Source organism: Diabrotica virgifera, chromosome 6 (assembly GCF_917563875.1).
Source record: "Diabrotica virgifera virgifera chromosome 6, PGI_DIABVI_V3a".
Classification (NCBI taxonomy): domain Eukaryota; kingdom Metazoa; phylum Arthropoda; class Insecta; order Coleoptera; family Chrysomelidae; genus Diabrotica; species Diabrotica virgifera.
This window is the reverse complement of record NC_065448.1, coordinates 750,902-774,642: the sequence shown is the minus strand read 5'-3', so window position 1 is coordinate 774,642 and position 23,741 is coordinate 750,902. Positions and strand designations below refer to the sequence as shown.

The 23,741-nt window shown below is 33.8% G+C and overlaps 1 protein-coding gene across 10 annotated transcripts in view; it reads left to right on the top strand.

Annotated features, from left to right (window-relative positions):
- Positions 1–23,741, top strand: part of LOC114330533 (sodium/potassium-transporting ATPase subunit alpha) — a 247,778-nt gene that overhangs the window by 158,357 nt on the left and 65,680 nt on the right. For 4 of the 10 annotated variants that reach the window (XM_050654188.1, XM_050654189.1, XM_050654190.1 and 1 more), the window contains exons 1-2: positions 13,439–13,516; positions 19,991–20,071. The exons of 3 other annotated variants lie outside the window; for them this stretch is intronic. In XM_050654188.1, the coding sequence (XP_050510145.1) occupies positions 13,469–13,516; positions 19,991–20,071 (129 nt within the window). In that variant the 5' untranslated portion in view covers positions 13,439–13,468. Of the gene's footprint in view, positions 1–13,438; positions 13,517–19,990; positions 20,072–23,741 lie in introns of those variants that run through there. 3 more of the 10 variants (XM_028279892.2, XM_028279921.2, XM_028279930.2) reach the window with 1 other exon arrangement.

Here is a 23,741-nt window from a genome sequence, read left to right as displayed (position 1 = left end):
ATCCTCAGTTGTTATATCGACTTGTTATTAAATAATATATATGAAACCTATTAAATTTTTTCAGGAAATTCTTCCTAGTGGATTTTTATTAAATTTTGTTTTGAAATGAGTAGATGTTTTTTATAACATTACATAGAGAGTAGGAATAGATAGATACAAAAAATGTGCAAATAGAAAAACTATATATTTGATTCTAAGATAAATTTTGCATATAATAGGATAGTACTTTTACTTATGAAATTTGCTATTTGTAAAATAATTTAACTTTAAAATATATTAATACAAAGATTAACTTACTGTGACAAATATTTTCTATGAATTACTCTGTATTTAGACCACTATATATTTTCAATTATTATTAATAATTCAGAAAATAAGTGAGCCTAATTTATACACCACAATACACAAAAAAATGAAAAATAGATCTGAAAAGGTAAAAACAAATCTGATTAATAAATCTTACGGCTTATTTACAAAATAAATTAGTCTAATTTTAAATATTTAAGAATTTTTATATAACTCATTTTATGTATTTGTATAGACGAGATTTAATAATTTGGTTGTAGAAGCTGAAATAACCCTTCGCCTTAAATTAACGACATTCACGCTTTTAGAAAGCTCTATACCTACTTGACTTGTATGTGTAATAAACGTGTTTAATAAATATTTTTTACAATGATATTGGTTGTTTATCTTCAAAAATAATTTCTTGTAATAGCAAAAAGTATCTTAGAAGAAAGTTTATTGTGCATCAATTCACTTTTTATAAATTAAGCTAATACCGAAATACCGGTATTTTTATTATAAATACCGGTATCGAATACCGGACAAAAATCGTCCGGGATCCCGGAATTCCTGTATTGTAAGCCCTACAATAAACTCATATTTTAGCGATTCTGTTGGTATTTAGAGCTAAAAAGTAGTATAATAAGAAGGAAATGCTTATGATCAAAGATGAATGTTGTATTAATAGATCAAATCATATCTAATTGATTTTGAATATATTAGTATTACATTTTTATCAATTACACGTGTATCTTTTGTCTCCACTACTCAATTTCACTTACAGGTTAAAACTAGTTATTTCAGAAAAACCAACTTGTCGCTTAATAACAATTTGATTCAATTAAACTAACCAGTTAGAAGATGTCTTTAAGTTACTGTAACCTTGACACTTCTGAAATATTAAAAAATGTGCTTAAACTGGCCCATACCACTTTATGCAGAATTATTACGAAATAACCAGATGATTCATGCTTTCACGCTGCATAATTGGATCAACGAGTAAATTGGGCATTACAGATTTAATTTCCTATACCCTCAAGAGAAAGTACATTTCATAGAAATGGAAACAAAGAAAATTTGTCATTGACTCTAACCCTGCAGGTCATCCTAATGCTATGGCCTTTTTTTTGTATGAGTAGGACAGTACTAATTTTAGTCATTGCCAGATAACAACAATCAAAATCATCTAACGATGATTAAAAATTTCGGTATTTTGATAACGATTTCTGAAGTGGACCTCAAAAAGCCAAATAAATTTAATTTTAAACTTAAATTGTGGCTTTATTCCCAAATAAAATAGTAAATTACATAAGATGCCACAAGGAAATAGCTTCAGAATAATATTTATGATTTACAAAATCGCTGTTGTAGATACATTTGTGTATCTGGGCTCTTAAATAACTGTTACAAAGGGGGCTGTACTGATGAACTAAAGCGCCGGCCAGCAATTGCAAAAAACTCCATGCCAAAATTAACAAAAATTTGGAAATAACTATCGCTACAAAAATGAGACTGGTAACAAGTCTAGCTTTTCCAATTTTCACTTATGCATCGGAATGCTAGACCATTATGGAGAAAGATAAAAAGATTATAGATGTATTTGAGATGTACTGAAGAACAAATGAATCTATATCTATACTAAACCAGCTAAATATAAAGAAAATACTAAGAACACTAATATCAGAACAAATAATATGCTATTTTGGACACGTGCTTAGAAGGAATGGCCTTAAAAAACTTACCATCAAGGGAAAGGTAGAAGGCAGAAGAAGTCGAGGTAGATTTTCCACACGATAGACGGACCACATTGTTGCTACTATTGGTGCTCCATGGTCAGAATGTGTTAGAATGGCAGAAGATAGAGAGAATGGAGGAACATGGGAAAAATCAGCTAATCCCTTCGTAAAACAGAGAATCTTCAAGTAACGTTCAAGGGGATATTTAAAGCACGTCTTAGAATTTTATTTCTTGGGAAGGGCCACAAATAATATAGACTTCAACCGGTCTACATTTGTAGATGGAATTTGATCGGTATTTCTTAGTAAATAGTTCCAGCATCACATTCAGATTGTTCTCGTTGAAAACTTTAAAAAATTCAACTGGTATTTCATCAAATCATGCTGCTTTCTCAACTTTCGTTTCACATCATTGATCCATTCAGGTCAAGAGTGTTCGTTAAGATGAATTCCGACAGAGCGTGTTGATGCGCGATTTGCGAATTTCCCTCAAAATTTGTTATTTATGATCCTTAAGCAAATACCGAACGCCAATTTATGGCCTATGTAGCCTAATTTATGGTCTCTGTGGAGCGGAGCGTTTTTTCTTGTGGATTGTCGGTAAAATAACACGGTTCAAAGGAATTTAACATGCAGGTACTAAAGCCTTTCGACGGAACTAGGGCGCTGATACGATCAGTGACGTGGTGATTTTACTATGTAGTAGTCTAACCACGTTGTGTTAAGATTTTTATCATTGTATGAATTATACACCAGGCAAATAAGGCAAAAATATACCATGTTCGGGACACTTGAGCAGCCAGGTTGCAAATGGGTTTTTTGCGTACTATACAGAATAAGCCAAATAAAAACGGAACATATGCAGTTAATACAGCGTATCGGAACTACGTTTGAAATAGTCGACCAATATAAAAGTTTGACACACATAAATCATAGCAGCTCAACTATCTGTCTTCTTTTAGGCTAAGGCTACGGCCAGACCAGCGACAATTTACGGCGCTGTAAGAGCAGTAAAATGAAGCGCGAAAATTGTTCCCGCGGTGAGTGTAGTGGATGGCCAGACTGAGCTCTAAAATATCGCAAAGCAATATCGAACGGGTCCATCTTCAGCGTCGTGTCGCAAACAAATGGACCTAGGTCCAAATTTGTAGCTCATGTAGCCACAACCACGACCAAAACACTGTATTTACATCTCGCGACACGCCGTAAATTACATCCCCGTCTGGCCATGTTTTTTATTGCAGTTACTGCCACTTCATTTTACTGCTGTTACAGCGCCGTAAGAGCAGTAAAATGAAGCGGCCGTAAAAATCATGACCAGATGGGGATGTAAATTACGGCGTGTCACGAGATGTAAATACAGTGTTTCAGTCGTTGTTGTGGTTAGATGAGCTACAAATTTGGACCCAGATCCTTCTTACCAGGACCCATTTTCGCGCTTCATTTTACTGCTCTTATGGCGCCGTAAATTGTCGCTTGTCTGGTCGTAGCCTTAGCCCAAAAGAAGACAGGTAGTTGAGTTGCTATGATTTATGTGTGTCAAACTTTTATATTGGTAGACTATTTTAAACGTAGTTCCGATACACTGTATTAACTGCGTATGTTCCGTTTTTATTTGGCTTATTCTGTATACCTAATACATTATAAATACAAAAATGCCCGTCACAGTTCGGACGATAATTTTAGTTATTAACAAATAAGTGTCAAAAATGGCAGTTTTTTCATTTAAATCGCCACATGTAAAAATATGGTAATTAAATATCTTATTTATAGTATCCTTCTTTTAGTAGATGAGCAAAGGTTTAAAATGGCAGTTGAAAGAAAAATATTTATTATATTTTCAATGTATTTAAAAAAATCATTAAAAAGTTATTTTAATCATACCGAAAACATTTTAATAAAGAAGACTTATTTTTGGCTTATAAACAATTTGAATAACTTTGTTAATATTGCCTGTAGACTAAATCTACTTTGAGATTTGAAAAGCTGGTATTTTTACACGAATTTAAAAAAAACTTTTTGTCTAGTTAATTACGGTCAAAGTTATTCACTTTTTTTATTTAATTCGCAGCTACTTTGTTTATAACAATTAAGCAAAATAGCTAGCGCCATTTTGAAGTTAAAGGTATATAGTTTATGTGTACAAGTTTGAGTAAACTTTGATCTTCAACAGAGTAGTTAACAAAGCTTTAAAAATGACGTCCTAACGAAATCGATTCGCGGTCGGTGGAGGGGAAATATTAAAATCCGCACACTCAAAAAATTAAATTGATTCTTCAAACATATGCTGCGATTAATATCTCCGGAGGTTGTTGATGGATTTTGATCATATTTTTTTTAATTTGCATGTACTTGTAGTCCTTTAGAGTACGTTATGTATACATACCCCTATCAATCATTACAAAATGTTAGGGGGAACCCCCTTATCACTCAGGGATATGAAAAATCGATTAAGAGCTACCGAATATACATATCTAATTTCATAAAAATCGGTCAAGCAGTCTCGGAGGAGTAAGGCAACTAACACTGCGACAGGAGAATTTTATTTTAACAAGGGTTGCATGTATTTGTTAATGCTACATAATACAAAATTAAGATAGACAATTTTGTCCAAAAAAATAAAAAAAAATCTCAGGAGGCAACCCCCCTTACAACTTATGGGTATGAAAAATAGGTTAAAACCTATTCTTAGTCCTACAGGATATATATGTAAAATTTCATAAAAATCGGTCAAGCCGTTTCGGAGGAGTATGGTAACTAGCACTGTTATAGGAGAATTTTATGTACACAAAAGTAACTGTGGATTAAATAATAAAAATGGCTAACTTTGACCGTAATTAACCTACGCAAAAAGTTTTTTTTGAAAATTCGTGTAAAAATACTAGCTTTTGAAATCCCAAAGTAGATTTATTCTACAGTCAATATTAACAAAGCTGTTCAAATTGTTCAGAAGCCAAAAATGACTCTACTTCAGTAAAATGTTTTCTTAATGATAAAAATGACTTTTTATTGATTTTTTAAACATTTTGAAAATATAGGTATTCTTATTTCAAGAGGTTTCCACAGAATTGCTGTATCGTTATTATTTTCTGAACAATAACATTGCAAAAAAACCTCTTTGGTATAAACAAAATGAAAAATTTAAACTAATCGCCGAATAATCTTGAAATTTTTAATATGTACTGGTTGACTCAACTTTTCGTGCAATATCAAAGTCTTAAGTTCATTTTCGCAAAAGTTATAGCAAATTTTTTATTTTCGAAATTTTAGTTTTATTTTGCAATATCCGAAGCAACAAATAATCGGACCAAAATTCAAAAAACGCTATTTTACACCTTTGCTCATCTACTAAAAGAAGAATACTCTAAATAAGATATAATCACCCTATTTTTACCTGTAGCGATTTAAACGAAAAAGCTGCCATTTTTGACACTTATTTGTTAATAACTAAAATTCTCGTCCGAACTGTGACAGGCAGTTTTTTTGTATTTATAATGTATTAGGTATATAGTAAACCCACAACCCATTTGCAACCTGGCTGCTCAAGTGTCCCGACAAAAACCTTATTTCTCTGGACTAGGAGTAAGATGAGTTTTATTAAAACATTTTATTGTATATTTATTCACCTTGTCTTAATAAAATTGGTAAACTAATTTTCATATGAAAATTGGTAAACTAATGAAGCGAGCCGATAGTTCGTAAACAATTTTTTTTAATTTCCCTATAATTATAAAGTCTATAATTTCTTCTTTTCTATACACGGAAAATGTTATCGGCGTATGGTAATTTATTTCTAAGTCTTATGTGTATTCAACTATGTATTTTGTTTATGTCATAAATATACAAAATATTCTTTCTATTTATTGTTTTAACATTACTAAGCAATGCGGTGAATTTTGATAAGATATTGGATAATATTTATTTGTATGTAGTTGATTAGTTCTAGATACTATTTATAGCCATAACACACTTATAACAATTGAACAAAATTTAGTTGATAAACATTCATTTTATCTTTAACCAAAACGACACGAACCATTTTTATTTCAATATTAGCATTCAGAATAGCGTTTATCTTAAGTGCAAATTTGTTCACATTAGCAGCACTTTTTTCCTATGTTTATTTGTTCTTTGTCCTTTGGTTCTTCTAAATTCTACTAGCTGTTCTCTATCATCTTTAGATACTGCTTATTACTGCTTCATCTTGTTCTTAGCTTGGAGCGTTATTTTTTTTAGTTCTTTTAAAGCTATTCCTTTTTCTAATATCTGTATATTTGGTGGTAAGTACTTCTGATCCCACATTTTTTATTTTTCTTTTGATGTTCTCTTTTTTTGTTCATTAGGCTGACTTTGCGAGCTGTACAAGGCTTTGTAAAAGTCTACAACTATCTTCGTTATTTTATATTTGTCCTTGACTTCCTTATTGTCGGTCTCTTTCATTTTGATAATTTTCTGAACACCCAGTGTTAGTCTTAGATATTATGAGCCTCATTTGTTTTCTATGAAAACGAATTTTTACCTAAAGAAATCCCTTCATCAATTTAGTATTTCCCCCTGTTCCCTCTTGTGGATATCGATATGGAATAACAGGCTTTGTCACGGTACTGTTACAAGATTTTTGCTACACTGTTCGGGTACTGTCACATTGTGTGAAAGTTTCAACCGAACTTTGAATATGCCTTGTGTGTACAAAATTACAGAACACAGAAAAAAAAACATAAATGACTATTTACCTCAAACATTTTCTTACAACGCGGCTCTAATTACAGTTGAGTCCCTGAATGATGACGCACGGGTAAAGATTCTCAGGGACTCAACTGTACCTGTGGTTTCTTAAAATTATAATCCATAAAAATGTTACCTACTAATAATCGATACAAATAATAAGTCCCTCTTAACCGATTGTTATTAGATTTCCCGTTTACGGAAATAAACAAATTATCGCGGTTTTGAAAACAACGTGGGACTTAAACTTGACTGATTAGATTTTTTACTTTGGGAAATATTCGTAACGGTTTTTGATTTGTCAAAAATAAACACAAGCTGGCATTTAAATAAATACGTCTAAATGTTTTTCTGATGAATAGTTATTTATGATATAAGTGTTAAAAGTACACGTTTAAGGCACGCATGTGAAAGTTTGCAGAATGAACGATAGCGAGTTCTGCAATTCACATGAGTGCCTTAAAAATGTACTTTTTAACACGCATATCATACAATATTTTTTCTACAAACGTAATTACAGGACAATATCTACAAAAACTTCTACTTGAACTTGACTGACATTCCATTTTTATATTTTTTTAACATTACATCAAAATTGCCTATACGGTCAATACGAACTGCAGTGCCTTAAAGTAGCATTTTTAACGCTCGCATGGAGTGCTAAAAATTGCATTTTTAACACGGTTGTAGAAAAACAATTTTAACACATTTTGTCCATCTCCGCATTTTGTAGTCTTGACAAAATATCATTTTTCGTTATACTATTGGCAAAATTTCATCTTACCTTACTGCTTTATGCTTCTTCTCTCGCAAGCAAACATGAGGTTTTTTGAAGTAATCACTTACGCGTATCTACACATTTTCGATCTTAAATATTTGTGGGAAACATAAAGCCTTTGGTGGGCTTTGGCATTCTTCAGGAATTCCTTTGAGCTTTCTCTAGTTAAGGCCAATCTTATAGCGGTTCATTATCTTGCTTTTTTGTTAATAGAGTTGCGCCTATGTCTTTATAGTAAGTTGTTTTTTGTTTATATGTAACTTATTTTTTTACGTTTAGTGTTTTACAAAATCTTCTACATTCCTTTGTTTGATGTAGGTCTTCAATATCTTTCAGCTGTTTTTCGGAGTATATCTCTTTTTGGCTTGTGTATTCACTGTTCTTTCCATATTCTTCTATCAATATCCATGGAATACTTTTGAACATATTAAGAACAGAAGGCATTGATGGTACAGATCTACGGTATCATAGAAAACTTCAATGAGACAGGAATGATATACTCAAAAGGGCGTCAGACGGGATATAAGAAAAATTTCATACCTACGGCATGTTCTTAGAAGAGACCGCTACAGAATCCTTTAGCTTATTATGAAAGGTAAAATCGAGGTTGAATCGAAGTCGCAATTGGACAGGAATACATATAGGTCTGGATCCCGCGTATGAAAAAAAAGTTTATTAATAGCAAGCTGAAAATTTGTTAATAGCTTAAGGGTGTCTAGTCGGACAAACTTTAATATATGGGAACACTGGAACAGTGGAGGTTTTAATTGTGGAACAGACCACGAAAACGTCACATGTATGTTGTCCGACAGAACTTCCAATTGATTTGTTACCCTTTCATTAAACTCTCATGCAAAAATCAGACTGCCATTTATCACCTGTCATAATTCCTGTCATTTGACATATTCTACGTGTTCCACTCATTATGATTCCCATTTGGTGATAAATAGCAGCCTGATTTTTGCATGAGAGTTTAATGAAAGGGTGACAAATCAATTGGAAGTTCTGTCGGACAAAATACATGTGACGGTTTCGTGATCTGACCGTTCCAAATTTTTAACCTGTTCCACAATTGAAACTTCCCCTGTTCCAGTGTTCCTATATATCAAAGTTTGTCCGACTAGACACCTTTAAGCTATTAACAAATTTTCAGCTTGCTATTAATCAACTTTTTTTTTCATACGCGGGATCCAGACCTAATAGTGCCCAACAACTATAATATATTCTTATTAGCTAAAGACTGTGAACAACTAGCCAGTGTAGATGCGAATGTTAGCGGGACCTTATATTGCACAGAAGAGAAGACATTATTTAATCATTTACAGTATAATTAAACTTATTTAATCATTTAAGACAAACATTTCGTCTTTTTTATAAAAAACTCATTCGAATCCTGAATGTTTAGAGAAATTGTTTTAGTTAATTTCTGAACAACCTTGACAAGGTCTCTTATTGATTTTATATGTTGAATTATGTATAAAAGTCTCTTAAGACTAGCAATATTAGGATTAATAAAATATTAACCAAACATTTACCAAAAGAATCACCATTTTCAATACTTAATAATAATAAATCCGAACATTGAAATAAAAAAATACAAAAACCCTTTATAAGAGATATATTTTTTATTAAAATCCCTTAAAGGCTACATTACAGAACGTTTTCGAAATAGCAATACCATCATCAGTGATTTTTACAGTTTAAAGACATGCTGAGCCACCACCAAGATATGTATGTGGGTGAAAACCCTTTAAAACTTATATAGTTATGAAAAGTTTACATTATTGTATTAAAATTAAAGTGATGTTTAAAATATTCCACGATACGTGGTTTGCTGCTTTGTCCGGAGGTTTGGATCCTCACATTAGGGACAGTAATTAGCAACTCATTACTGTCCCTAATGTACGCTCAAACCCAAACATTAGCAACAGTTGCTAATTACTGTCCGGAATGTGAAAATCCAAACCTCCGGACAAAGCAACCCACGCGTCTTGGGGAGTTCTTTGATGCCTTATGTTAAATCCAGAATATTTTAAACACTAATTTCAACACAATACTGTAAAATTTTCATAACTATATCGGATTTAAAGAGTTTTCACCCACATAATATTTTGGTGGCTCAAGCATGTCTTTAACCTGTAAAAAGCACTGATGATGGAATTGCTATTTCGATAACGTTCTGTGTTGTATCCTTTTAAGGAATTTTAATAAAAAATGTACCTTTTATAAAGGATTTTTGTGATTAATGCTATACAGCCAGCTACAGGACTTTACTTTCCTTGTGGATTTTGAAATAAAAGAATGTGTGTACTTTGTTCGCACGTAAGAAGTTATACTTCTATTATATGATTTCAACGAAATCAATATACTTTAAACAGTTTATTTATATTTAATTTCACTATTAAACTAATTTTAATACTTACTACTTTCCAAAAATTTTTATTAAAACAATACCAAAAGTTAAAAAAATAGAAGAATAAAACACACACAAACACATTGAAAAATGCCGCAAAGAAATGATTTCTGAACAAAATTGTTGCCAAAATTTTTAACTAAATACGTATTTTCTGAAAAAAATTATATAATAATATACTTCCAATCATAAAATGTATAAAAAATAAAAAAATAGTAACTTGCATTGGGGATCGAACCCGCTTTCCGTCGATCCCGCCGATCGAAAATCGAAGTGCTTTCCCATTGCGCCATCTTCGCGTTTCTGTCATGTGGGAATATACACCAATTGAACGTTTACACCATAAACTTTTTGATAGTTATTTATTACTTATATGAATTTAATCAAATTGGTTTGATTTTTGTGCAACTAAAGGAATATTTTGTGGAATAACAATATATTAGGTGAATATTGGTAGACATTTTGATGGTAATCAAATTATGTAAATCAAAGCATTACGTACTATTTTGGTAGATTCATTTTTTAGGACCACGCAACACTCCTTATGGAAAAGTGGTCCCGGTCAAACTTGATAAAAGTTTGGTCAATGATACTTCTTGATGTGTAGATTAAAAAAGTCCATGGCACCTGGGTCTGAATAACTACTATTCTCGAGTTACAGCCTTCTGAAGTTATTGGATTCGAGTGCTCGGTTTACGTTAAGTGCACTAATTTACGGTCAAGTGAACGAAAATATTTATTATTAGAAGAAGGGAAACTCATGTTCTTCATACATACTTGCGTGTTGTATATGAATTCGTGGTCAAAAATAGTTGGATCGTATTTTAGTCTTCAGAAAACCTCCGAAAATTCTTCAGAAAACTAAAGAAGTTCGGTATAAAATGTGCTGCTGGATCGATATAAGCATTATCATGTTTTCATGAATGCTTCTCAGTTATGCAATACCATCAAAACTGCAGTTCCACCTTATCTTTAGAAAACTACTGAACAGTGGCGGATCTAGGGGAGGATAGGGGTAATTCCACCGGTAACATGTTCCAGAATTAATGAAAAAACTTTATTTAACGAGAATGAACGAGATGGAGCCATCAAAACACATTTATAACCAAAGAGCGGATAGTGTGACGAAAAGACGTAGGTCCAGAGCACGGGCGCCCATATAAAAATTTTTAAGGGGGTGCCAAACGTGAAGATGTTGCACATTATATTTTGTATACTTTGAATAACCATATATAATTCAAAGCACCCGAAAAGCCAGGGGGGCCACGCCCACCCTGCCCATGGGTACGGGCGCCCATGGCCCAGAGTACGATTTAAGGACCAGAGAAGATGAGTTACGGGTGTTAAGAGTACGAAATTGGAAAACCAAGGCGGAGGATAGAAAGGAATGGAAGCTGATTCTCGAACAGGCCGAGGTCCACCAGGGGTTCTATAGCCAATGATGATGAGCTTTTTAATACAAAATATTATGGATAATAATGTTGTAGGGTTACTTGTATAACTATAATATTCATACTTAGGTATAATCGTAATAAACTTTTCTCTCTGTATTTTTTTAAGCAAACAAAAATGAAATATGATTTGTCATTGTCATTACGAGTGGAATTACCCCCATCCCCCCTAGATCCGCCACTGTTCAGTAGTTTTCTAAATATAAGGTGGAACTGCAGTTTTGCTAGTATTCCATAACTGAGAAGCATTCATGAAAACATGATAATGCTTATATCGATCCAGCAGCACCTTTTATACCGCACTTCTTTAGTTTTCTGAAGACTTTTCGGAGGTTTTCTGAAGACTAAAATACGATCCAACTATTTTTGACCACGAATTTATATACAACACGCAAGTATGTATGAAGAACATGAGTTCCTCTTCTTCTAATAATAAATATTTTCGTTCACTTGACCGTAAATTAGTGCACTTAATGTAAACCCATGGACTTTTTTAATCTACACATCAAGAAGTATCATTGACCAAACTTTCATCAAATTTGACCGGGACCACTTTTCCATAAGGAGTGTTGCGTGGTCCTTTTCCAAATAGGTAGGTACCTATGTAATTTTTTATTAGGATACTGAAACATTTACAATTATTACGTACCTGTCGCTTTTAAAAACTATTTAAAAAGTCACTACAATTATAAACTTGCCTTTTTCGCTGCCATCACAACAATAAAAACTAATATACACTTGTTTATCCATAATCTCCATATTGAACAATTATTGACAGTTTGAGCGACTATAATACCATACTGTCGGTGTGCGCATGCGCCCGGGAAAATAAAAATTCACCCTCGTGCCTAAAGAAGTTTTTTACTACGCTAAGGCTAAGACCTAAACCCGATTCAACACCTCGGAGTATAACTTCAATAAAAAACCATTATAAATATGTATGTGGTTATTAGTTTTGCGAAAATCGGAACTTGTTTTTTTTTAATAGAATTTGACGTACAAAAATTAACCGTTACAAGTTTATTTTTAGTTTTGGCACGGCTTTAGGCATGTAGCATGTTATTACGAGTGTGAATGGACTGAATTTAAAATGCATAATGTTTATATTTTGATGATTTTATCTTCATTAATTTTGATATGCATACAGTTCTGACCTTCGTTGAAACAAATATATGAAAATGTATTAAAAGTATTTACCTGTTTTTGTATGGTGTAAGGATGAAAAGAGTGTTTTTTGTAAGTAAGAATGATACTTTTACCATATTTGTTGTCAATGCACCCTATTTTTGTTATAGTGTACTTTTCTATACTCATGTAGTTAAAAAAGAGATTTGTAAATTCTTAGTTTTTCAATTTAGAACGCTGAGGAAATACGAAACTTATTTTTCAAAACATTTCTTACAATTTATTCACAGTAAATCGTTTATTTTTCACACGAAAAAAAAATTTGTGTTCTGGAATAATTTTTCGAAAAAAATTCACAATTATGATGTAATTTATTGTACAAGAATATCACGATTAAATTCACAAAAGTGTTTCTAATTTCTTCTTCAGTCGCATGTTGGCAATCATCATGGCAATCTGTACTTTGCCACTGCTGCTCTAAAAAGATTTGTGGTTGTTGTATTGAACCACGTACGTAGATTTTTCAGCCAGGAAGTCCTTCGCCTTCCTGGTCCTCGATTTCCTTATACTTTTTCCTGTGTGATTATTTGCAGCAGTCCATACCTTCCGCTGTTCCTCATGATGTGACCAAGGTATTCGATTTTGGCTGTTTTTATTGTGGTTAACAACTCGTTTTCAAATTTAACTGCTGTAAAAAAATTCAAAATCTTGATTCTAACCTCAAAAAATGGCAAAATAACGTCAACAGTATGACGTATTGATATCTTTGACCGTACATACTACCTTTACCTTCGGCTTCCATTGATTTGCATGACTGCCAATGACAGAGCTATTTAGCCAGGATTTGTGTACTGTTACTACCTTTACCTTTTCATTCACAAACATTCAATTTGACTTTTATGTCACAAATATTTGACAATTATAAAGGTTTGACATTTATTGAAAAAGCTTGTCGATGGGTTCAAAAACGAGTAAGCAAAGAAGATTGTTGTTACGGAATCAGGTAGATATATTGTTGTAAACCATAATTTTTGTATCGATTCTTGTCTTCGTTGACAAAAATAAAGAGGCCACGAACTGTATGCAATCAACATTTAAAATATATTTCGATTTTCATTGACCATGTCCATTTTTAGTTCTTAAGAAACGATGTAGATACAATACCTCGTACTTAGAGCTCTTTTAATTTTTATAGAAGAAATATATAGGTCTGGATCCCGCGTATGAAAAAAAAGTTGATTAATAGCAAGCTGAAAATTTGTTAATAGCTTAAGGGTGTCTAGTCGGACAAGCTTTGATATATGGGAATACTGGAACAGGGGAAGTTTTAATTGTGGAACAGGTTAAAAATTTAGAACGGTCAGACCACGAAAACGTTACATGTATTTTGTCCGACAGAACTTCCAATTGATTTGTTACCCTTTTATTAAACTCTCATGTAAAAATCAGACTGCTATTTATCACCTGTCATAATTCCTGTCATTTGACATATTCTACTTGTTCCACTCATTATAATTCCCATTTGGTGATAAATAGCAGCCTGATTTTTGCATGAGAGTTTAATAAATGGGTAACAAATCAATTGGAAGTTCTGTCGGACAAAATACATGTGACGTTTTCGTGGACCCTTAAGCTATTAACAAATTTTCAGCTTGCTATTAATCAACTTTTTTTTCATACGCGGGATCCAGACCTAATATATTCTATACTGCTTTTCCAGAAAAAAAATTGTAGCTACAAGTTTTTGAACACTTAGTTTGCCCATATTATTTCCCATTAGTTTACGGTTTTTGTTATATCAGTCAATTTAACTTACTATTTACTATGATCTATATTATATTTTGAATATAAAAGACAGGACTACAATACAAGCAGAATTTTAGTAGATTTTTTACATTTGACTGATAAACTGAACCGTTTTTTAAAATTTACTAAATATTGGAAAAGGAAAAATGAACAACTGGTTTAGAATTACAGTAGCTATTCCCAATGTAAGGAATTTTTTTTTAATTTGTTCACTAAATAGTAGTAAATACTTCAGTTTTAAGGTCAAACGTTTTAGTTTATAATAAGTATAAGATATTCTAAATTTTGTAAAAGTAGTTATTGATCTGAATTAATCAAAAGTTGGCATATACTTTTAATAGTAACGCCCAAGTTATTTGCTTAGCGCTTTCTTCCAGTCTATTTACCCTGTTTTTTATTGAGTTATGAAGTGTAGAGTTTCGATCAGGCCACGAGACAAATGACTATCTGTAGTGCCCTAGAACTCTAGTCGAAAAGTCTATTGTATAAATAGACCACTTGTTATTATTTTTGTTGACTTCCACAAAGCATTTGACACTGTAGGAACAGTCGTTATCTTAAAAGCACTATCAGAGTTCAGAATAGACCACAGGTATGCGAATATTGGAAGGATACTTTGTCGAAAGGAAGATACTTTGTCGCCACAACTATTTATACAGTCGGAAAAATGAAAGAATACCCATGAACAATCACATCAATCGCTTATTTTGCATTTGCTGTCTTTTTCTATAACAAACATTTGTTATTTATAGAAAAAGACAACAAAGACAAAATAAGTGATTGATGTGATCGTTCATGGGTATTCTTTCATTTTTCCGACTGTAATAGTCATGGAATACGCATTTAAACGATTAGAGTGGGACTCGAAGGGTATTAACATCGATGGAAAAAAACTAAATAATCTTCGATATGCCGATGCTATTGTCCTCATAACAGACGACTTAAGTGACTTCAGAGCAACTAACAATACCGAATGAGAACAAATGCTGAGGTCAACGTAGTCAACGACGTAGTCCAAGAAATTGAATCTCAGCGTCTAAGATGGGTTGGCCATATCCACAGACTCCCTAATAAGCGCCTAAATCTCGTCCCCAATGAGCTAATAAAAATCGAGAAGTCGCTCATAGACGTTGTGGAAAGTTATGTGTATTTGGATTACGAAATAAGATTAAACACGAGACAACCAAATACGTGAACCACTGAGAAGTGGTTAGGCTGGGCTATATTCGAAAAAATGAGAAACTTATTTACAATAATGTCCCAATCCATTTAAAAACAAAAGCTTTCAACCAGTGCGTTCTACCGGTCCTGACATATGGAACGGAAAAATTGAGAAGGACAATGCATAATAAAGAAAAAAAACTGATTTGTTTCGATTTTTTTAGGTTTTTGTTATCTGTGCAGGTCCTCAGCTCGAATTTATATCTGAACCTTCGAGTCCAGATTGCTCTTCTTAATCTTAATAAAAATATGTGACAAAATAAATAGTTTACCCCTGCTTACCTAGCTTACCCCTGTAGTTCTGTTCAGTAAACTTACATCTATTTAAATATACTTAATAACCAATATTTAGTAAATTAATCTATTACCATTATTTAGTATTTATTTTATGATGCAACTTAAACATGTTTGTCCGAGTTTCAACTTTATATTTTATACAGTTTGTGAATAAAATATAAAAAGATTTGTTGATATTTTGTATTTAATCTTAAAGTCTGACAACCATTTTCTAGTTGCACGACTCACCTATTGTTGCACACTATTTGAAGCTGAGGTTAAGATTGACCTAATCAAACTAAATTTATTACAGGATTTTGTCACTTTTACTCTCAGGCTTAGCTAAATAGTGTAAATATTGAACAACTTTTTAGTATGAATTTCTATAAGTAAAATTTATGAGACTTACGTACAATTCAATAGAAAATGTTGTTTCCAACACCACATTTTTTATCAGGATTTAAATGATTTTTTACTGCTATTAGGTATATATCGCGAAAAATTTAGATGACAAACTTCAATAGAGTAATACCAAAAAAGAGCACATGGAAAATTATCTTAAGGATGGTAACAAAAAGCTGATTGAAAATATTTCATCAAACTTTTGGATTTCTAAGATATCAGAATTCCAAATGTTTGATGAAATATTTTAGGGATCTTCCCAGAAAACTACAACATTAGTAATCAGTAAAGAACCAATCACATGTAAAATAGAAGTTGATGGTATCAGTATTGAACAAGCAATGGAAATAAAATACCTTGGAATTGCACGGTCCAGTTACGGAGAAATGGATAAAGAAGTGAGGATGCCTTAATAGCCACTATATGGCGAAGACGACATATTAACATTGAGATAAAGTCAAGAATTTATAAGTCCAGTGTAAGACTACTAAAAACGACAGAAATGACTGAAATGAGAGTATTGAGAAGAATTACAGGAAATTTGCTGAGAGTTCGAAAGAGGAGTCAAGATATTAGAAGAAAATGTAACGTACAGTGTATAAACGACACTAAATAGAAAAAAGAATGGAATAACCACATAAGCAATGGGGGAGACATATGTGTGGTCAAAATAGGAAGTGATAAATCTCCGATCGTCAGAAGTATCGACCGACTGGCAAAAAATGAAGTGACAACCTTCCGTATAAATATCAATTCGCCAATGAACAAGCAGAATTGCTTATAAAGAGGAAGATACCTAATTGAAAAACTTTCTGGTTAATGGAGAAAAAATGTTTACTTTGGAGAAGGTTTTTCAAATAAAATTATATTGACCCATTTGTAAGTATGTAGTTAATTACAAAATTCCATAAAATATTTCACCCAATTGAATTGTTGCTGGAGTATCCGTTTCATTCAAACCAAAATGATAACTTTTTTGTTTACCTAGCAAAGTGTTTCCGTTATAGCATAGCATATTCTACCTACAGTCTTCAGTTTTTCAGTCATGAATTTTCCTAAATACTTCATGCATTACTCCTGGAGAATTCTATTTTAAGTCTTTTAATTGTGCCCGTTAGTTAAAAGCTTTTTTGTTATTGCGTGTCACACTATCGTAAATCGTCGTTCTTATCAGGTGGAAATATCATTTCTTTCAGTCATGCATTTATATTATTGAATTTTTTTCTTTTGCTGCCGTCATCAAGGTGACATATTTATTCATAATTACATGTTGTAGGAAATTTTCACGCATTTAATAATATTTCCTTTATAATATACAGTGTGAATCACCTTATCTATTGTATGCTTAAAGATTTTTTTTGTATAATAGCAAGAGAATCGATTAAATGGGAAAATATACGAGTACCTACATGACCACCAGATATTTACAAAAAAAAAATGACAATGCAATTTATTTTGTATTCTCCTCCTCATTTCTTCAACCCTTGTCAGGGCATAGTGTCACTCTAAATGTTGTTAGCTTGCAGCTATCTTGTGCCAGATGGACTGCTTAATGTAGAAATTTTCTCATTTGGTCTGCCCATGTTGGAGAACTTCTTCTTGGTCTTCGGTCTTTCTGTTTAATTGTTTGGAATGTTTCTACCTTCTGGCGTTTTTCTAACTACGTATTCCAGTGCTAAACTAAACATTGTTGTTGCCAGGCCATACCCCTATTTGACAATCGATATTTTTTGTTGAAATGAGATTCTGCTCTAAAAATCAGAGACGTACTGTAATACCTTAAAAATACTACAAGTAGCAACCTCAAGGGACCGTGAATATACCACAACAATAAAACCAGAACTAAAAATATACTGAAATCTGCAAGCCCAGCTTCAATCCTATTCCGAGTTTACTTCAGAAAAAATCACCTCAGCAATTTCAGAAATTAAGTCTGAAAAGGCACCCGGTTTCGACCAAAACCACCCAGAATATTTTTACTAACTGTGGCAAATATTCTAGAAAATTGCTGGATTTCTACACAGATATCTTAAAATCAGGAGAAATCTCCCAATCACTTAAAAGGCCTCCATTGTAGTCACATTAAAATCAGGAAAGGCAAACGATCAGCCCCAGACCGACCGATTTCACAGCTGATCTGTGTCTATAAACTGTTTGAGTGCTTAAACTACAACAGAATCAGTAGAAACATATTTGAATTGATACCTATTGAGCAGGCAGGGTTCAGACCTAACCGTAGTTGCACAAATCAAAACCTAGCAACACAACAAATCCCTAACAACACATATTGAAGCAAATTTTCAAAGAAAAGCAAAAACATCCGTTGCTTTCATTGGCCTATCAGCTGCTTACGATACCGTCGGAAGACAAGGACCAATCTACAAACTACTCAGTGCCATTCCGTGTCAAAAATAACAACCCATGTCCAAATGAAGCTCAGCAATGGAATGGCGCAGGGATCTGTTTTGGCACCCTTACTATTTAATTTATACATCGCATACCTGCCTAGGACAACTTCAGAAATTTGGCCACGCTGACGACTGGGCCATTGCAGTGATGTAATAACATGGATGTTACAGCCCCAATACTAGCAAACGTCCTTGCCATTATGGGAGAATACTTCTGCAAATGGAGTCTACGATCTAATGCAACGAAAACCGAAGTGTGTTGTTTCGATCTAAATAATGTCCAAGCCAACAAAAAACTCCGTTCACTTTGAAAACAGACTACTGACTCATAACTCAACAAAAAAATATCTTGGAGTATATCTTGACTGAACTGTCAGTTTTAAAGAACACCTACTTACAAAGAACGACAGCAAAACTAAAAACGTGAAATAATATAATCCAAAAGCTATGTGGCACCACATTGAGTTCCACAACCTCCGTTGAGGACTTGTATACTCCACAATGAATATGCTTCCCCAGTATGGCTAAATAGCAAATACACGAAGATTATTGACACCCAATTAAACCAGACTGCGCATATCAGGTACAATTAGACCAACACCGAACTATTGGCTTCCCATTCTGAGTCAAATCACACCGCCGAAACTACGAAGTCATTCTCTTCTCAGAGAATATAGACAAATCCAGAACCATCAACTACCCATCCACTGTGACAAGCCTGTTATTGAAACACTCTAGATATTCTCTATTGTCTCCATTCATCAAGAAAATTTCAGTCTTACCAACGGCTGGAGAAGCCAGTGGAAGAGCGACTCCCCATTGGAAGCACACCAAATGGCCTGTATCGATGAGAAAGCGCCAGGATTTGAAATGCTCCCTGCTCCGCAATATATGGACAAGGCTGAACAGAATAAGAACAAGCAACGGTAGATGTGATGTGCTGACAGTTTCCATAAAAGGGGAAAAGTCCATACTCCTGAGTGTAACTGTGGTGCGCAACGACAGACTATCCGTCACATTGTTGAAGAATGCCCTCTAGGGCAGTTCCCTGAGGTTTTTGATGAGTTTTTGATGAATGATATTGATACATTACATGTTCGTTTGTAATATTCCATTCAACGTTTTCTATTTTTTTTTTAATTATGTGTTCTTATTTCATGCAATACGCTAAATAAAATACTACGAAAACACTATTTTGAATTCAGTAACTTTGATGTTTTATACCGATTATATTAAAAAGTTGTTCAATATCAGTATCAATCAGAACACAAAGTTCTTCGAGATTGGGGTAAGTCCTCGTAATCGGCCCCTTTCACCCCCATTTCATATGCATTTTAGTAAATGTTAGTTGGCTTGTTTTACAGCATGGCCGCTCTGATTCGTATCGAGTTGCCACAATTCCATCTTCCTTTGACGACAACAAAACTGCTGATGGCAGACCTAAGGTACGTATAACATTTTTGTGTTTTACTCTATTAACGTCGATTTTACTTCTACCAGATCAAAGTAAGCGAATAGTGTTAGCATAGTGTCACCAATTAACAGTAATGTTTTTCTGGAATCTTGGAAAAAACTGAAGCAAAGCAAAAAATACTCCAATAATAAACTTCCCATACAAACTTTTTCTTCCGTACGCATATTATAGTCCAAGCAATGACCATCTGAGTCTGGACCAATTTGCACCAGAAAAAACTGTTTCAAAGGGGTTTTTTGCGAATTAGTCAACAAGTATGTATTTTATAAAAAAAACTAGTCTCTCAAAAGATAGTGGTGGGTTTATGGTATCTGTAGCCCCAATACAAGTGGAGAAATAGCTTATTTAAAGTTGGTTCTTCTTCGTTAAACGACAAAATTGAGTTTCATCGTGAAATGTGGAGAAACCAATGCATTTTTCGTAGAAAACTGATACACATTCTTTTAGCGCTTGAAAAAAATGTTTTTTTTTTAATTTTTTATCAAAGTTTCTAGCACCAATCCCAAGGGAGTTGTGTAAAAAATAAGATTGGTCCGTATTGTTTTCATCGACAAAAAACTCCTTTACAATTCACTTTATTAATGTATTTAAAAATATGTTTAGGAGCACGCTGCGCTGTGAGAAACATTGCTGTGCGTTGATTATACTGTGGTACTAGTAGAAAATAAATATATGCTATTAACTATGTTAAGTCACTTTACAAGCTAGATTTTGATAGTTCTAATTCATTTTTATCAAATCATTGTTATATTTTTAATTGCAATTAACTATTCTAAATGGGAAATAAGCCACAATTTCACTAAAAAAAAAAAGAATTTTATTAACGTTTCGGCGTCGACGTCGGACGTCGTTGTCAAAATACAAAATATTAATATATTAAACAAAAATGTTGTTGCTTACTCAAAAATTCTTCTAATAATTTAATTTAATCTGACTCATTTATATCGACAATTCGACATATATTATACAATTTAAAGTAGAAGACTTTAAAATGATATTGAAAATATTTATGAGTTGCGTTCTTATTTTTTTAGTTAAATTGTGGCTTATTTCTCATTTAGAATAGTTAATTGCAAAAATGCCACAAAGAAATAGCTTCAGAACAACATTTTTAATTGCATTCTCCCATTTTGGATGCATCATATTCTGCACGTATGTTGCTATGTCTAAACCCATATTCTAATGATAAACCATTTGCACATTTGAGACATTTCCAGATTATACAAGGATAAAACCAATAATGTAGTCTTTATTAACAATCTGTTTTTAGCATATTCTGACTACCTGTTTCGAGGTTTGCATCTCATCTTCAAATCATAAGTGCATGTAACTCAACAGCTAAAAACAAATTGTGACGAAAGACCATCTTATTATCTTTATATAGTCAAGTAAAGAAAAAAACAGCTGAAAAAATTGTACAAAGGTTTTGAGGGTTCTAAAAGGTTTATTAGGGATAACAGATGACAAATCCTTGTAGACCTACAGCTGTCCATTTACCCATTTTCCGTCAGCCATTTTCGCAAGATGACCTAACCATCTAAGTCTCTTGTTCTGACGATCTGGCTAATTTCTGGTTTCCGGTACAGCTCTCTAATCTCTGCATTTGTTCGTCTCCTCCAAACGTCTTCAGCATCTTTTAATCCCCCGAATATTTTCCTTAGAACACTTCGTTTCCAAATGTTCAGCATATTTTCTTGATTTTTGATCATGTTTCGGTTCCGTAAAGGACTGTGGGCTGGATCACTGTTCGGTATACTCTCAATTTTGCCTCTCTGGAAATGTTTTTTGCTCTTAGTACCTAGTTTTTGTAGGGCTCGGACAGTCTTCCTTCCTTTAGAAATTCGCTTCTCAATTTCTTGGCTTTTTTCCTCCTGGAAGCCGCCCGTGCATGCACCCCGGTCGCACTGCAGCCTATTGGCTTATTGTGCTTTCTTCCGTTTGTTCTCATGACAGCCAATCCAATATAGTAGTGCCCTTCACAGCCTGTAAAGGTCCATTGGGTTAGTACCATATACTTTCGGACTCGGTCTGCAGTCTCCATATATTGCTTGTCTCTTGCGGTCCAGAGCCTCGCAGTCGCACAATATAAATATGTCTGACTGTCTCGGTCTCTCTATTACATAGTCTGCAACTAAGATCTCCATTGTATAGTCCTATCGTGTGTAAGTGTCCTTTTACTGGAAAGTGCCCAGTTAGGAAACCTGTAGTGATTTTGAGCTCATTCCTGTTCATTTTGAGCAGTTCTTCAGCTCTTTTGCGCATGTCTGAGGTATAAATCTCTTCGCATGCTTTTGCGTGGGCATTTTTTCCCAGTATTCTTTGTGTTGTCTTCGTATCCAGCCTCTTAATAGGTCTCTGATTGTACTTTTGGGCACTCCCAGGGCCGGTTCTGAAACGAATTATCTTGTTGATGATCCTCGTTTAGCAAGTACGTCAGCTTTCTTATTGCCAGCGATCTCTTGATGTCCAGGCAACCAAATAAGTTTTACCTCATTATGTTCCGCCAGGGTGTCAAGTCCTTCGCAGCATTCCCATACAAGCCTTGAGGTTATCCTTGGGTTCTTTAAAGCCCTCAAGTTCGCTTGGCTGTCTGAACAGATATTGATTCTCTTATTAGTATAACTCCTCAATCTGTTTATCCGTGCACATTGCAGGATTGCATATATCTCTGCCTGAAATACAGAGGTATATTCTCCTAGGGGGATGGAACCGTTATAATCCCTATCCTAACTATGTACTCCTGATCCTGAACCATCTTCTGTCTTGGACCCATCTGTATACCAGGTGTGGCCCTCATACTTCAGATGTCTGCCAGGATCTCCCCATACCTCCCTGGAGTGTATTTCCAACTGGAAAGGTATTTCCATTTTATATTTGTGGATTGAATGGTCTGTTATCATCTCTCCACTGCAATTGTCCACTGCAATTTTGCTTTGATTTCCCTACAGTCTATGTAACCCCATCCTTGCCTCGCCCTTCATTATGATGTGTAAGGGAGGAAGGTCTAGTAAGGCTTCCATTGCTGCAGTTGGTGTGCCTCTCATTGCACTTGTTATGCTGAGACAGACAAGCCTTCGTATCTTGCCTAACTTCTCTATAGCATTTTTCTGCTGCACCTTTGGCCACCAGACCAATGCTGCATACGTTATTGTGGGCTTTACCATCATGTTGTATATCCAATACATCATGTTCGGTTTAAGTCCCCATGTTCTGCTACCATTAAAGTGGCCATCGCTCTTTTGATTATTCGTTCGAGGTGTTGATTCCAGGTAAGCCTCGAGTCTATTATGACTCCGAGGTATCTTACCTCCCTCTCCACTTTTAGGGAAATCCCCATGAGATTCACAGGTCCTATCCCTCTAACTTTCCTCTTGTAGTGAAGGCTACTATTTTGGATTTGTGAGGGCTTACGGACAATCCTACCTCACTTGTCCATTTTGATACTACGTTCAGCCTACGGCAATAGGGCTGAACGTAATTTCTTGGCTGTCTACCCCTCTACTTTTTAGGGTTACTCCTAGAAGGAAACGTTTTATAGACAAAAAATGACTTTTTTCTCTTTTTATTTAAAAAAAAATCATATTATGTGTTTATGCGAACAAATTTTTACGAAAACCCTTATAGCTTTTTGTAATGATTAA